General features: G+C 43.9%; 1 protein-coding gene across 1 annotated transcript in view; it reads left to right on the top strand.

Moving 5' to 3' along the window:
• Nucleotides 1–795: 795 nt before the first annotated feature.
• Nucleotides 796–15,691, top strand: part of LOC111152100 (leucine rich repeats and guanylate kinase domain containing) — a 105,229-nt gene continuing 90,333 nt past the window's right edge. Inside the window, exons 1-4 of the mRNA XM_022510406.1 lie at nucleotides 796–1,098; nucleotides 8,647–8,754; nucleotides 11,309–11,390; nucleotides 14,902–15,002. Coding sequence (XP_022366114.1) covers nucleotides 796–1,098; nucleotides 8,647–8,754; nucleotides 11,309–11,390; nucleotides 14,902–15,002 — 594 coding nt within the window. The remainder of the gene's footprint in view (nucleotides 1,099–8,646; nucleotides 8,755–11,308; nucleotides 11,391–14,901; nucleotides 15,003–15,691) is intronic.

The following is a 15,691-nucleotide window of genomic DNA, read 5'->3' as shown; positions in this document are numbered from 1 at the left end:
AAGAGTATCTAACTGCACAGAGAACCTATGCAACAAGATAAAAATAATTACCAATGCAGGTCACTTGATTAATACAATTATTTATGGGATGCTAATAGCTTTTCAGAGGCTTTCAGATACAGTGTCAATTTGACAATCTTTTTTTTTTTTTCTTCTTCTGTTTGGATTGTTAGACCACTGCCCGTATTTCTCCCCAAGGACATGGCTTCTCATTTCAAGGGGAAAATGTAAATTAATTGCAAATCAGGTCCCGTCCTCCTCTGGTCCTTTTTCTTTAGTATCTGCAATTAAGTAATAAAGACAGGAGCCGTGCCTTCTATTTCATTTATGCACAACCTGGTCTAACAACGCGCGGCCCGCTAAAAGTTTCAGTCTTAATTAGCTTTTCGACGGAGATCATTAGAGACATCTAACACTTTCAAAGTACACTCTGTGGAAAGGGCCTCTGCGAATGAATCAGGTGAATGAAGGATGCTCACAGGTAGCGTTAGGGTGGGATGAAAAGTCTCCCAAAGGGACCTCCAGGTTAGGAGAAACCAGTTGGAGACAAAAGGGGTGCGAAGAAAAGAGGTGAAAATGAGAAAGAAAAGTAAAAGGAAAGCCAGCGACTGAGCACACTAAAAGAGAGGGGAAAAACACCCAGACGAGTCAGACGAAAAGAAAGAAAAAGCCGAGAGCCTGCGGTGGCTCAGACTGTAAACCAGGACGCGCGGAGGGGCGGAGATTACAGCCCACAATCCCTTGCGGCGCCTCCTCCCCTGGCGTCCGTCTCCTGGGCAACCCCGGTAAACAAAAATGGCGGCCGCCGGGAGCGGTCCCCAGTGGCCGATGTCTTCCCCTCTCCAGAGCGGTTCACGAACCGGGGCCCAGTGGATTCTGCCGCACTCAGAAAAAGAGCGGCAGTCTCGCTGGTCTTCTTTTCCCATGGGGCAGAGATCGAAAGGTACTTTCCACAAAGCCTCCTCCTACCTGCTCCAGCAGCTCATTCACCGCTCTCAGGAGTCGGACGCGGACGGAGAGGAGTACGAGGACGAGGCCGAGGGCGAGGGCGAAGGGGAATCCGAGGAGTCCTCAGAGTCCGAGATGCAGGATTTGGAGGTGTGCCTTACCCCCACCCCCTCTCTCCCTTCTCCAGGTGTCGCGCCCTGCTACTCGGGCGGCAGCTTCCCCACGCGCCCCTCAGCAGCCCTCGGGCTCTCGCCTCCCGCAGCACCTCTCCCCGGCCGCTCCTAGGCTCCTGCTCCTTTCTTCCCGTTCCCTCACCTTTTGCCTGCATTTATTTCCACGTGTCTCCTTTTTTGGTCCCTAGCACATTGGGTGTCTTAAGAGTCAAGTTTCACAGCGTCCTGATGAAAAGGCTTCCACCTATTAGTGTGCGGAGTTACAGCTTTAGCTTTGAAAAGTTGTGCTTCGACGGTATTGGGAACGTGCAGAGTTCGTCCTTGGCAGCCCCTGCACCCTTCTCCGTGATTGTGAGGTACCCCAACACTCTCCCTCACTTCCAGTCCCTTCATCCTCCTTCCTCCACGGGGAAAAAAATTACTGTCCTGAAGTAATCCGATAAGGGCTAACCCACACACCGAGTAATGTATTACTTCTGCCCGGGGTATATAATGCAACACACACCCCCTTACAGTGTACAAACAGCCGGCTCACTGGTGGTGTTTTCGCAGGTGGAGAATGTTTCTTACCTTCCCGTCTGTATTCCCCGAGGTGCGGCTTTGCCTTCACATTACTGTAAATTCTCTTGTCTACAGTACATCTTCTAAACCTCACCCAATTCCACTTCTTTCCTACACTGATCATCTTGTTTTTACCCCACTGCCAGTTTTTTGGTTTGGGGGTCAGGGGTGGTGTGGGTCCCTTTCCTTCCCTTGGCTTCTAATATATTGTTTGCCTTCCTTCAAAAACATAAGTTGATTCGCTTCCTTTCAATAAACTGTTGGGTTTTCCTCTTTGTCTTGGCTGCCAGGAAACTCAGAATCAATATTTTTCTTCATTTTAATAGTTTTTCTCTAGGGGTTTTTTCTCTCCTTTCCTCTTCCTTCATGGTATAAACTGCTGCAAAATCATTTCTGAAGTAGATATAATACATAAAAATAGAATGTATCCAGTACCCCGGTTCTGTGATATTTTGGCTTCCCTGCTCTGCATCTTTGTGCATTTTCCTAGTCCCCTCTTCTCCTTGAGGCCAAATATGTTTTTCTTTGCTAGTCCCATTTTCCTTCACAAACTCCTTTCCTCATTTGTCCTGTTTATTCGTTTTCACCTGTCTGTAATTTGCATTGTCTTATGTTCTTCTGATTTTACTGTTAACCACCTACATTTTTTCCCCACTTGGGTTCCCTTCTTTCATAACACCCTTCTATCCATTTTCAATATTTGGCCCATTTTTCCACCTTTCTCTTCCATTTTGACTTTCCTCCTCTTCTCCTTCCTTCTATATGGGCTGGTTACACATTAGTTTTTCTTAAAGTGGATGATAGAAAATTATTACTTACGTTATTCATCTTTTATTGATTTACTTTGCTACCCTTAACAGTGATAAATGCAAAACTGTAGCAGTGTTTTTACAACTTTGAGATGTTTGTATGGTTTCTACCAGCTTCCACCCCAAAGGAATTCACAGATGAATCACCGGTTTACTTTATTATTCTAATTAACACATGTTCTTGCGCTGTGGGTTTCATTAGTGCTGGTATTAACCTGTGTTCAGTATACCATTAACAAACCGTGGGGAGGGTTGACTTGAACTGGTTATCCCTGGCTTGTAGGTTGTGTGTGGAAAAGTTTATTTTTTTCCTCCACTTATGTTCTAAATATTAATATTTATTTTGTATTCTTACATCTTATTTTAGCTTTTTGGGGTATCCGATAAATTTTAATAGGCTGAATAAGCTGAAAACTTGGAATTGAGGAGAAATTTAGACTTTCATGTTCAAAAATTTATTGTCCATCTCCTCGCCTGGCTAAGGTTTATAATGCCATGATGGTCATAGTTGTTACTGAGTGCCTATGGCATAATTTGTCTCAGAAGCCCCTGGCGAACTCAAGGAAGGTAGACCAGCTGTTCAGAATACTGCCTTTGGTTAGTTTTGAGATTTTGAGTAAGTTATTTCACTTCTGTGTCTCCTCTGTAATCTGGGAATTCTAACGATACCTATCTCATAGGAGAGTTGTGAGACTTAGATGAGAACCATAAGTGAAATACTTATCATAATATATTATTTTTACTGATACAAATAATAACACATGTGTTTTTTATCTGCTAACTATATATAGCTTATTAAGTGATTTGGTAAATTTCATTGGCTTTGAGCAAATATTCATTGAATGATTACTATGTAGGAGCCACTCTGACTCCATACCGGCCCGTCACATGTGTCTGGTGCATGGAAACCGCTCTGCCAGTAACTTAATGTGGGTAATGTCTACTCATGGGATAGTTATAAACATCAAATCTGATAAGAAAGCCTGTTAAAGTTCTTGATAAGAGTGTCTGATACAGAGTAGGTTCCTCAAAGTTACAGAGGTAATGCATAATAGCAATAGTAATGACAGAAGAAAATGAGAACTTCCTTGAGGACCTAGGTGTCCCCTGTGCTCAAGGTCAGCTAAGGATGTGAGTAAATCACAGCTGTTGAGCATCTGAAGCGTTGTACTTAAGTGTGTACAGATGACAGCTGGATTGCAGGAATCATGGCAAACTTTGAGGGAAGCACATCCTTGTCTGGGTGGAGAGGGGGTGTGTGGGCACACAGGTGAAGTGTGCCAGATTTTGGAGGGTTTTACGCTGTTTTACAGACCATGGACTTGGGTCTCTAAGTGGTGGGGAGCTCCCCTGGCAGCTGCCCCGACTGGGGTTAGATTAGAGGATAGTGAGACTGGAGACAGGCAGATCATGAGAAGCCTCTAGCAATGTCTATGGAGGAGAGACAAGAGTCTGGATTAAGGAAGTGGAAGTGGGAATGGAAAAGAAGCTAAAGATGAAGACATTTAAAATATTTAAGGTGGGACAGTTACTAAGTAAGTATTGGAAGTCTAGGATGACTGCTAGGTCTCTGGCACAGTCAGGGGACATATTAAGGCCATTCACCACAGGAAATTTCCACCACAGTCAGAAAGGGGACAGGTGTGGCTGCACAGGAAAGAGCAGACAGATGAATCACATGACTCTGGAAATGAGGGGAGGAGGCCTCAGGACAGGAGAACTGGGATCCTCAGCGTTGGGGTCTGTGAGATCCTCCAGGAAGAGAATAGGAGGGCCAAAGGAAGAATGTACCCCAAGGGGGTGCAGCAGAGGAAGAGAAATCAGGAAGGCAACAGGAAGGGAACGGTAAGCGAAGAAGAAGAAAGAAGCATTGTGTGAGGGAAAGCCAAGGCAAGGAAGAGTCTTAAAAATGTGGAAAAGAGTTGTGCTGCCAGTAGGTTAAACGGAAAGGGCCCTAAACAGTGCTCATTAGCTTTCCCCATTTGAGGGTGATTGGAAACCTTGGCCCGTGTGGTTTTGTGATTGGAGACCTTGGCCCATGTGGTTTTGTGATGTTGTGAAGGCGGAAGCCTAACTGAAGTGCCCTGAAGAGTGAGTGGGAGGTGAGCGAGGGGGCCCTAAATGATGTGAAAGCAACTCTGCAGTAGCTCGGTTATTGAGGGAGACCGTAGCTGTAGCTGAAGGAACAGGAAGGGACTCACAGACTTGTGTCGCTGGAGAACTGACAGGGTGCAGAGTAACAACGATGGAGAGAGACTGGCTGACATCGCAGGCCAAGAGGGCAACATGGATGGTCCCTGCGCAAGGTCCCTGAGGAAACAGGAAGTGGGGGCCCTGAGTGTGGAAAAGAAGCAGTCTGCCTCTGACACCCGAAGGAAGGGCGTTTGGACAGGTGCAGAATGCTGGCAGGGTTGATGTCTGGTCGCTTCCATGGGAAGTGGGGGAGCAGTGCACCTGCTGAGAGTGAGGACAACAGAGGGGAGGCCCCTGGAGGCTTGAGGAGAGGTTGGAGATCTGACAGCCAGGGTGGGAGCTGAAAGGCAGCTGATAAAGAACGAGGGACTGGAACAGCAGCGTGCCTGGAACAGCAGTGGGTGCAGCTAATGGTTGACATTGGAGTGGTACCAGCGTGCATTGCTTGGGGGTCCCCTCCCAGCCCACTCAGTAGCTCAAGGGCAGGAGCAGTTTTAATTCACTCAGCTGTGTTTGAGCCCCTACTGTGTACCAGGCACCGTCTTCCCCCTCCTAGTTTATGCTTCAGCTATCTTGAACTCTAGTTTCCCCAATGGGCTGTGCTCGCCTTTGCCTTTGGCATTTTGTACTTGTTGCCCTTTTGCCTGCAGTACCCTTCTTGGTCTTCTTCTCCTGCCCTTTCTTCTCCTTTGCCAGAGTCACTTAGTTACTTATGTCTTAACTTCATTGCTTTCTCCCCCAACAAGTCTTTGCCAACCTCCTAATTCCCCCTAGAACTGGCAAAAAAATGGATGCCCTGCTTATGGTCAAAGCACCCTGCTTACTTGTATTGTAATATTTATCAAACTACTTGAGATTGCTTGTGTACTTGTCTGTCTCCCAGACTGAACTGTAGATCCCTTAGGGACAGGCACCATGTCTTATTCATAATTCTATCCACTGAGCCTAGCATACTGGCTGGCACGTGCCCGGCATGCTGTAAAGATTTTTGTCTCAGATGAAGGACGAGCATGACACAGTCCCTGCCTCAACGCAGTAGTTGATTGTGAACTTGATTCAGGTTTGGGTATGTGTGTGGTAGTTCGAGTCAGAGGACGAGGAGTCAGAGACTTAAGGGTAGAGAGACATTGAAATGGCCCAGGGGATACCAAGCAGGGAAGGAAGTGAGAGGGGACAGGTAGACTCAGAGAGGAAAGGAACTGGCTAGAGATGTTGTCATCACAAGGCGAGGTTAGTGTAGGACCACAGAGGAGAATGCTAGGGTCTGAGGTTCCTAAGGTGGAACAGTTAAGCATGATGACTTGGTCCGGGGCGTGGCCATGGCAACGAGTCGCTGAAGCAGAGGAGAGATCAATTTAAAGTGTCTGGAGTTGAAAAAGAAATGTGTGTGTGCGCGCGTGAGCGCTTGGGAGTAGGAGGGGGGATTGAATGGCCATCGTTAGGCTCTGAAACTGCCCAAGATCAAGTAGGGCTTTTAAAGGTCTGAAAATGACCAAAGATCAGAAGGGAAAAGCATGATGCTGATAAAGGGCAAGAACCTCAAGGGACGTGTGAGGGGGTTGCCATGGGGATGCTTGCGTTGGGGAGCTGGGAAAATGCTGACCGGCATGGCATGCCGGGCTCCATATCCATGGCTGTGTTGAAAGGCAGACATTTACCTACTATCAGCAGGGGGGGCAATATCTTCTCACACCAGGAAATAGAGGGTGTGGGTCAGGTAAACTTCAGAGATTTAGGGGCGCCTGGGTGGCTCAGCGGGTTAGGCCTCTGCCTTCAGCTCAGGTCATGATCTCAGGGTCCCTGGATCGAGCCCCGTATCGGGCTCTCTGCTCAGCGGGGAGCCTGCTTCCCCCTCTCTCCCTGCCTGCCTCTCTGCCTGCTTGTGACCTCTCTGTCAAATAAATAAATAAAATCTTTAAAAAAAAAAAATTCAGAGATTTAGATGGAAAGTTTTAGAGGGGAAGGTAACACCTCCATGTCTAATCCTTCCCGGACGTTGTATAAGAAGTTGGAACTGTATTTAGAAAAGTGAGTGTCTTTCCTCCGTTTGTAAACAGGTTGATTGGTATGGAAGAATGAAGCCTGAAGATGCAGAATTTCCAACTTCATCAATTAGTGGAAACAACGGTCATTCAGTGGGAACACTTGCTATAGTTCAAGGCAAAGCACTAAGAGCTTTACAGTATTTTGTTTTTCCTTCTCCCTAACCATTAAGAGAAAGTAATAACATTCCCTATTTGCACATAAAGAATAAGAGGCTCAGAGAAAACTTTATCTTCCCAAAGTCACAAATTCAAAATGGCCGATTGGGGGTTCAAACCAAGCCTGTGCAGCCTCACAGCTTGTGCACTGTCTCCCCTATATGCATGAGCGATATTTGCTTTCCTGGGCTAGTGGAGGGGTGGCACAGAGAAACTCCTGCTACTAGTACAAGCCTATGTACTTCGCCCTCAGTACCAGCAGCCCGAGCAGCACTGTTGGTTCCTGAATTAATATAGAACTGGAAAGAGTATTTTGCCATCATTGTATATGCGCTAGTCACAGTTAATTATATCGGTGTGACTGATGGGATTACTGGGTTTTGTGTCCTCATGCTGATGTGTTGGTCATTATAGAGTTGAAGGCAGTATGGAGCTAATATGGATCTACCTGTTGTCTCTTCTGTTTATTTTTGGGGAAAGGCATGTTGACGTATCACTGGTTCATGGCTTTCTACATACCAAGGGCCAGTCTCCTTATGGCAGTGATTGTTACCTTTTTATTTATTTTTATTTTTTATTTTTTAAAGATTTTATTTATTTATTTGACAGAGATCACAAGTAGGCAGAGAGGCAGGCAGAGAGAGAGAGAGGGGGTGGGAACCAGGCTCCCCGATGAGCAGAGAGCCTGATGTGGGGGTTGATCCCAGGACCCTGGGATCATGACCTGAGCCCAAGGCAGAGGCTTTAACCCACTGAGCCACCCAGGCGCCCCGATTATTACCTTTTTAATAAATCTTGTAAATTGTATGAATCCAGTAAAATTAGCTAATAGGAAGCAAACAGAGAACCTGTTTTCTTTTTTGTTTTTCTTTCCCCCCCCGCACTAAGAATACCAGATTTAGCAAAGTAATTGCCTTAATTTGGATGCAACAATCCTTTCGGGTAGAGGCCGGCAGTCTAGGATAGTGGTTAGAATTGCCCCGGAGTCCGACAGAATCGTTTGTATTATACCACTAGCTATGTGGTTTCAGGCAAGTTAACCTCTGTAAGCCTTAGTTTCTTCATCTGTCAAATGGAACTAAGAGTGCCTGCATTCAGATTGTCAGGAGGATTCAATGAATTGATCGTTAAGAGCTCTTCTCTGGACCAGAGAAGCACTCAATCAGTGTAGCTCTCACCATAATGGTGATGTTTCCATTGCTGTTGTATGTCACTTTGAATACCTAATGCAAGTGACCACCTGACAATTTAGTGGCAATAACAACCCCGATTTGATATTTGATTATATGTCCTATGTCCTATGTCCTAGTCTTCAACATGGAATTTTCTTTAGGGCTGATAAATTCTGGAAGGGTCAGTTCCTGAATATGTAATATACTAAATGCTGGCTATGAGGGGGTTTCTTTTTCTTTCTCTCCTTCCTTTTTTCTTTCTTTCTTTCTTTCTTTCTTTCTTTCTTTCTTTCTTTCTTTCTTTTTTTTAGATTTATGTGTTCATTTGAGAGAGAGCTGGAGTGAGCAAGAGCAAGGGGCGGGGCAAAGGGAGAGAGAGAGAAAGAGAGCCTCAAGCAGACTCCCCATCGAGTGCAGAGCCTGATGTGGGGCTCCATCTCATGACCCTGAGATGATGAGATGATGACCTGAGCCTAAATCAAGAGTCAACGCTTAACCAGCTGAGCCACCCAGGCACTGTTTCTTTTCTAATGGAAGTCCTTTGTCCACCTGTTTTTTTGTTTTTGTTTTTGTTTTTGCTTTTTTGCAGGAGAAATTTGATGGGGTCCTGAGAGAGGAGGTCGTGGCCAATGCCCTTCACCAGTTGGGGCGCTCGGGCTCTGGGACTGAGCAGGTCTATCTCAATCTAGCTTTACCAGTGAGTATGACAAGATCACCATGGGCTGACTAGGCTACATCTTAATACTGGTTGGATCATATCTATTTTTTCTGGTATTCATAGTTTTTGTGGTGGGCCTAGATCTCAGTCTTTCATTTGATGGACACTGGTGATAAGAGTTATTTGTGTTATGTGAGGCATCAAAGCGCTCTGGGTAGTCCAATAATCAGCCCCTGAATTCCTTTGTTTTCATTCCCATCAGTCTGTTTCTTTCATCTTAAGTAGTTTGTATTATAGTAATCAATGCTTTCTTTCTAGAAGTTGAATTTGACTCTGTGAAACCAATAAAAAACTCTTTAAGAATTTTCTCTCTGATCAGTGCCAGAACTAAAATTAATATCTAAATCCAAGGGAACAAAGTATTTTGGTATTGACTGCCCCCCCCAAGTATGTCAAGAAATAAGTGCTTTGAGCCACAGCTCACTTTCCAAAAGATACCCATTATTAAAGACAAAAATGTGTTATTCATCAATTTTCAAGATATCAATACTAACACATAATCTTGGCTTCACTTTTTAAGGAAAGCTTTAATAGCAAGGTACTCATAGTATTTCAGATTCTTTTTTCCTTTTGTTTCTCTATAGCCCTAGAAAAATAATTTAACTCTTTTTGCTTCCTTATATTATGAAGTATTAAATATTCCTTGGAGAGCCACACAGTAAAGTCAGATACGTAGGTGAAAAAAAAGCACACTAAAATTTTGCTACTGTGCTATAATATGGCTGAAGTATGTATAATGAGCATATACAACTTATAATCTTGGTCTCTCTTGGATTTGAACTAGTAAACTATCCAAGAAATATTAAGCTCTTTTCACCCATGCTGGTTCTGTGGCATATTCTTTGAGGACAGCATATTGAGGCTGTAACCTTTTACCATTTTTTTTTTTTTAAAGATTTTATTTATTTGACAGAGAGAAATCACAAGTAGGCAGAGAGGCAGGCAGAGAGAGAGGAGGAAGCAGGCTCCCCGCGGAGCAGAGAGCCCGATGCGGGGCTCGATCCCAGGACCCTGAGATCATGACCTGAGCCGAAGGCAGAGGCTTTAACCCACTGAGCCACCCAGGCGCCCCACCTTTTACCATTTTTACGTTACAACATGTTCTGGATGACTCGGCCAGTTAAGCGGTAACTCACAGGGAACCTCTGTGAGCACTGCCCTATGTTAGGCACTGGAATGGTAGATAATTCCAGCACCCAATACATCCCTACACAAGTCCATTTCAATCAATATTCTACTCCTGTATGTAGTGCTATGCCTTAAATTGATCTGCAAAAAGAAAAAAAGCAATCCTTTAAATCTTATTTCAGCTTGATGGACTAACGCTTACCTTACCTTGCCCCTGACCTCCTTACATTTGAGATATATCATATTGAATTACTTTGCCTTTATAACCTGTCTTACTACATACGCTTTCTTACAGTTGCCTGATTTGGTGATTTCATCCCCTTATATCTAACGTTACACGTTCTTTTTTACTTTTTCTTATTACTTATATGCATAGCCTCTCTCCTGCCAAAGTCCTAAGTTTCTTAAGGGCACAGTTCAGCTCTGCCCCATCATTGCACTGTGTTTCTCATCAGGCACAATGCCTTGTGCATGGTAGGTTTTCTTTCATATTTATTACACTATTCTTGTGGCCTTCATTAAACATTTTATCAGTGTGTTTGAGAACGTGCTTATGATACTTCATTGGTTGACTTTTTCTGATTTGGACATTGTAACATAAACCAGCAATAAGAGTCTGTTCCAAGGGATCAAATTCTCTTCCCCCATCCTGAAGTTCTCCAGAAGCACAATTTCATGGAAGGAATCTTGGAAAAGGATTAGGAGACTTGGATCTGCTTCTCTGTTGCTAATTTGCTGTGTGATTTTAGGTTATTCACAATCCCTCTTTGTCCCTCCTATTCCTCATCGCCAAATTGGGACTAGTCTGCCTTATGGATCTCAGTTTTACTTGGTCAGATGAGATTACTGTGAGGGAGCTTTGAACAGGACCTTGTGAAAATGTAGGTAACAGTGTTATTAACGATCTGGTGATACGTGATCTCTTTAGCATTTCATTTAAATTCTAGGCATCTGCCTTTTCTTCTGCAAGAGAAAAGACTTGGCCTTGCTGCTATTATGTGGGGTTTTCTTTTTCTTCTCCTTTTTAAAAAAATAGTAAAACTCTAAAGGTCTACCCAACACTGCTTTAATTTGCCTTTTCATGTTGTATTTGTTGTTGTTAATATCACTAATTTTCCAAGCTATTTTCTTCTTCAGAGGAATGCATTTTTTAAATGGGTTTGTCATCTGCTTTGAGATCCTGTTAGTAGGAGACCTCAGATGTAGTCTCTCATTTAACTACTGTGCTTCTACTATAAGTAAGTATATCTTTCCTATACTTCTACTTTTAGTATAAGTGTACTATCATTACTATACTTACAGAAATTCTGGATCTCTGTCTGCTCTTACTTCCAGGTGTCAGGAGATGGCAGAGTACTAACCTGTTAAAGCAGCATTAAAGTCTTTTTACCTTTTATCTTCTCAGGGTTGTGATTTAATTGACATTAGCATTCTCTGTGAATATGTTCACCTACAGAAGTTGGATCTTTCAGTAAATAAAATTGAAGGTATGTAATTTTCGTTCTAGTAGATTGATGGATCATTCAGTTATTTCAAAATTAAAGCTGTGCAGTATGTCATAGGGGTTAATACTACAAAACTTGGTGTCAGTGCTACTATCGATCCCTTTACATATCGAAGCTCTACTTTGTGTATAAAAAAGGCACCATGGGTGATGAGTAAAGTCAGCCGACATGCAACATTGTCTGTGGTTCGAATAGTTCAATGGTGTTGAAGCGTATCCCATGACATGTTTGCTTTGTTTTTTTCCTTTAAGAGACAGCTTATTACTTCTTTAATACTTCCCGAATATTTGATGATTCCCTTGTCTTTCCCCCTATTAGTTTATTCAGTACAGATGAATTAGTCCTTCTCCCCCTCCCACCTTTTTTTCTTTTAACAGATTCTTTTTTTAATTTTGTTTTTGCATCTACATTTTAATTCTGGCCAGCTACTTCTTTTCTTCTTACTTGAGTGCCAGAGATTCCACACATTTATTTTTTCCTTTTTTCTTTTTCTTTTTCTTTTTTTTTTTTTTACTGTCTCTTTACATGTAGCTGGTTCTTCCACTGCACTATTTGTGGTTCTCCATAATGTATTTGTTGTGAAATCTTGCTCACATTTAATGCAATTAGTCACATTTTCTTCAAACCTTGATTCTTGTTTTCTGATCTTATTTGAAGTTAAAGTGTCCAATTTCTTTCCATTAGACTTGGAGGGAACTCAGCAGTTGTTGTTTTCGACCTGCTTTTTTGCTGGTCATCTTTCCACTGGCGGCTTTAGCCTGTCTTTTTCATGACGGTTAAATGTTGCTGATATGGTTTTCTCTGGCCCCTTTCTGAATTCCTCCCCTCTTGGAGAGCAGTAATTAAAATCCAGCCGTGCTCTTCAGTGGCTAAGAACCAGTCCAACATCATTTTTTCCTCCAATGCTACTGTTTGTGAGGTTTTTTTTTCCTAGTTTTAGAAATCTTTTTTTCAATGGAAAATTACAAACATGTGCACAAGGGACTATTGTAATGAACATTCAGGTTCAACATTTAACAGCCTGTGGCCCATCTAGTTTCACCTATACCTCCCTGACCGCCTCCCCCAGGGTTATTTTAAAGATTTAGAGCAAGCCCAAGCACGGGGAGGGGAGAGGCAGAGGGAGAAGCAGACTCCCCACTGAGCAGGGAGATCAATCCCTGGAACCGGGAGATCATGACCTAAGCCCCTAAGCTGAAGGCAGACTCTTCACTGAGTGAGTGAGGTAGGTGCCCCCGCTAGGGTTATTTTTAATCAAATCCCAGATATCCTGTCATCAGGAAGTGGTTTTCAGTGTCATTGCGGGAGCCACCCTGCCCACCACCACTCCCAGGTTTGCTTCTATCCCTGGGTAAGGAATTGCAGTGTGATGGGAGATGGCAGCAATGCCCAGTGGTGGCCTCATACCCCTCAGCTTGAGCTGGGACTCCCCAGTTGCGAAGGGAGCTTTTCTCAGATCAGTCGTCTTTAATCTTTAAGGGCATACAGTGTTTGAGAACCTACTATGTGTAAGGCACAGTATATTATCTTTTTTTTTTTTTTTTAATTCATGTTCTGATGTAGACCAGATTTTCACTTGAATCAGAATCATCTGGCAGTGGCGGGGGTGGTGGGGTGCTGGGGGGGGGTGTTAAAACACAGCAAGCTGGGCCCCGCCCTCAGTTTGATTCTGCAGCTCTGGGGTGGGACTTGAGAATTTCCATTTCTAATTTGTTCCCCTGGGAAGCCGGATGTGCCCGACCCAGGACCACGGTTTGAGAACCATCCTTGTAGACGCGAGGAGCTCCTGCCATCTGGTGGACACGGAGGTCACTGCACCAAGTAGGGATTAACGGGCCGGTCAGAGCTCGAGGGCCAACAATCAGACCATGCATTTTTCCCTCTGTCCGAGTGATTTGAAAGGATTGGTCATCAACAGAATTGGGATGTACTCACCATTTCCGTAGCTCCCTTTCAGTGGTAGTGGCTGCTTCTGCTTCAGGACAGCTCCATGGTCCAGCACTTACCTGCCCACAGAAAGATCAGCTCCAAGGAGGCATGGGGTCCGCTGGATGGTAATAGAGTTGACGGAGAGAAATGGAGCTGAGCTCAGGAAGGACAAATAGGCAAGACTTGTAAAGTCATGACAGTTTCACCTTAAGATTCCTTTTCCAGGCAGCCTTCCTTGATTCACTCATTAAGTCCCACCAATTAAGTCTCAGTGTATTGTCCATCCTAGAATAATTCCATAAAGACAGGCTAAAGAAGGGTGTGATTTAGACTAGAGAAATGATGTAGAATTTGGCAGGATCTCGAGAAGGAAAGATGTTTGAGGGGGAGGTGGGCCGAGGGGTGTGCTCATGGTGCCTTCTCCACCTACTCCAGGGAAGGCCCCAGCTGCTCCACTAGAGGCCTTCCTGGGCGTGGGGAGGCACATAATAGTTGTTTCTGTGACCTAGAATGGAAAGAGAGGGAAAGCTGTTATGATTACTGTTTTCTGGTGGGAGACCAGAGTTCCTGCTGGAGACAGGGCTATAAATCCTCTTCCTGAGTCTTTGTCTAATTTATCCTACTGCTTCGAAATGTGCCTCTGCTGTAGATGGGCAGAGAAGGGCAACACAGAACTTCACCATTTTTATGTTTTATATGTTACTGTCATTAGAGCAGAGCTGTCCTTTACTTAGTGTTCGAGGTTTAGAATATTTGCTTGGGATAAAGAGCAAAACTCGGACATACTTCTGAACCAATCCAGAGACAAAGTAAAATAACAGCAATAATTTAAATCACTTCAAATAATTAATGAGATTTAGGGCTAAGTCCAACTAAAACAAAATTTAATTTATAACAAAGAAACTTCTCTAATTGTGGCATTTTCAGTCTTTGTGAAAAGACTTAATATAGTCACTTAGGGGCTAATTATTAAGGGGATTATCTATGGCTTTAGTTTCTCGTCCTTTCCTCTAAGGCTGGTTTTTTTTTTTTTTTTTTTTTTTAAAGATTTTATTTATTTATTTGACAGAGAGACACAGCTAGAGAGGAACACAAGCAGGGGGAGTGGGAGAGGTTGAGAAGCAGGCTTCCCGCAGACAGGGAGCTTGATACGGGGCTCAATCCCAGGACTCTGGGATCATGACCTGAGCCGAAGGCAGAGGCTTTAACCCACTGAACCACCCAGTTGCCCCGAGGCTGGCATTTTTTAAGAATTTGGCTGTTAGTAGCTCATGGGAGAGTGAGCTGGGACCTGGAGGGTGTACCAGTAGCTAGAAAAGTGTTGAGGAGGAAGGGAGGTCCTGGGGAAGAAGGTGAAGGTAGGAGCTCGTGGAGAGTTCTCCACACTGCCTGTGTTTCATGCATTCCTATTTTTATTCATTTCACGTGCTTGGAATAATTAAGAAGTGCTTGCAACTGGCATAAGGAGAAAAATGCTGTGATGTAACATAAGCTGTTTTTAATGACTTAGTCTAATTTTGATTTTATTGGCTTACCTTATTTCTGTATTTGTTTCTCCCCCCAGATCTGTCTTGTGTGAGTTGTATGCCTTACCTTCTAGAACTTAATGCTTCTCACAATAAATTGACGACATTCTTCAATTTCAAGCCACCCAAAAATCTCAAGGTAGACTTGATCATCACATTCATTCATTAAGTGGTCTGCAAAGTACATTAACACGCAAACCAGTGCTCAAATAGGGAATTCAGACGGCCCGAGATACGGGAGTAAGTAGTGTAAGTGTCTGAAATGAAATAAGAAGGGATTTGGGTATCATTTATGAGAAAGGAAGGCGGTCTGTCTGCAGATAATCTTAGGAAACTTTGCTAATAGTGTTCAGGCTGAAGAACTACCTTCTCTCTCTCACAGCTAAATACGTTACTTTTTTTTTTTTCCCCCCGACAATGATTTCTGATCTTGCTTCTCTGAAGTTGCTTTTGCATCTGACACAGAGCCAAACTGTGTGAACGGGAGTCGATGGAGCAGCTGGCTCTGGGCCGTGTCTTGTGGGTTTTTTTTTTTTTTTTTTTAAGATTTTATTTATTTATTTGACAGAGATCACAAGTAGGCAGAGAGGCAGGCAGAGAGAGAGAGAGGAGGAAGCAGGCTCCCTGATGAGCAGAGAGCCCGATGTGGGACTCGATCCCAGGACCCAGGGATCATGACCTGAGCCGAAGGCAGAGGCTTTAACCCACTGAGCCACCCAGGCGCCCCCGTGTCTCATCCTTTAATGTGCGTACAGTCACCTGGGGTTGTTGCGGTAAACCAGGGATTCTGACCCCGGAGGTTCTGAAGTCAGGCCTGAGACTGTGGTT

The sequence above is a fragment of the Enhydra lutris genome, unplaced genomic scaffold (assembly GCF_002288905.1).
Source record: "Enhydra lutris kenyoni isolate GAN:26980312 unplaced genomic scaffold, ASM228890v2 scaffoldscaffold27, whole genome shotgun sequence".
In the NCBI taxonomy this organism is placed as follows: Eukaryota; Metazoa; Chordata; class Mammalia; order Carnivora; family Mustelidae; genus Enhydra; species Enhydra lutris.
Note: the sequence above shows the minus strand (reverse complement) of the source record. Positions and strands in the feature narration are given on the sequence as shown.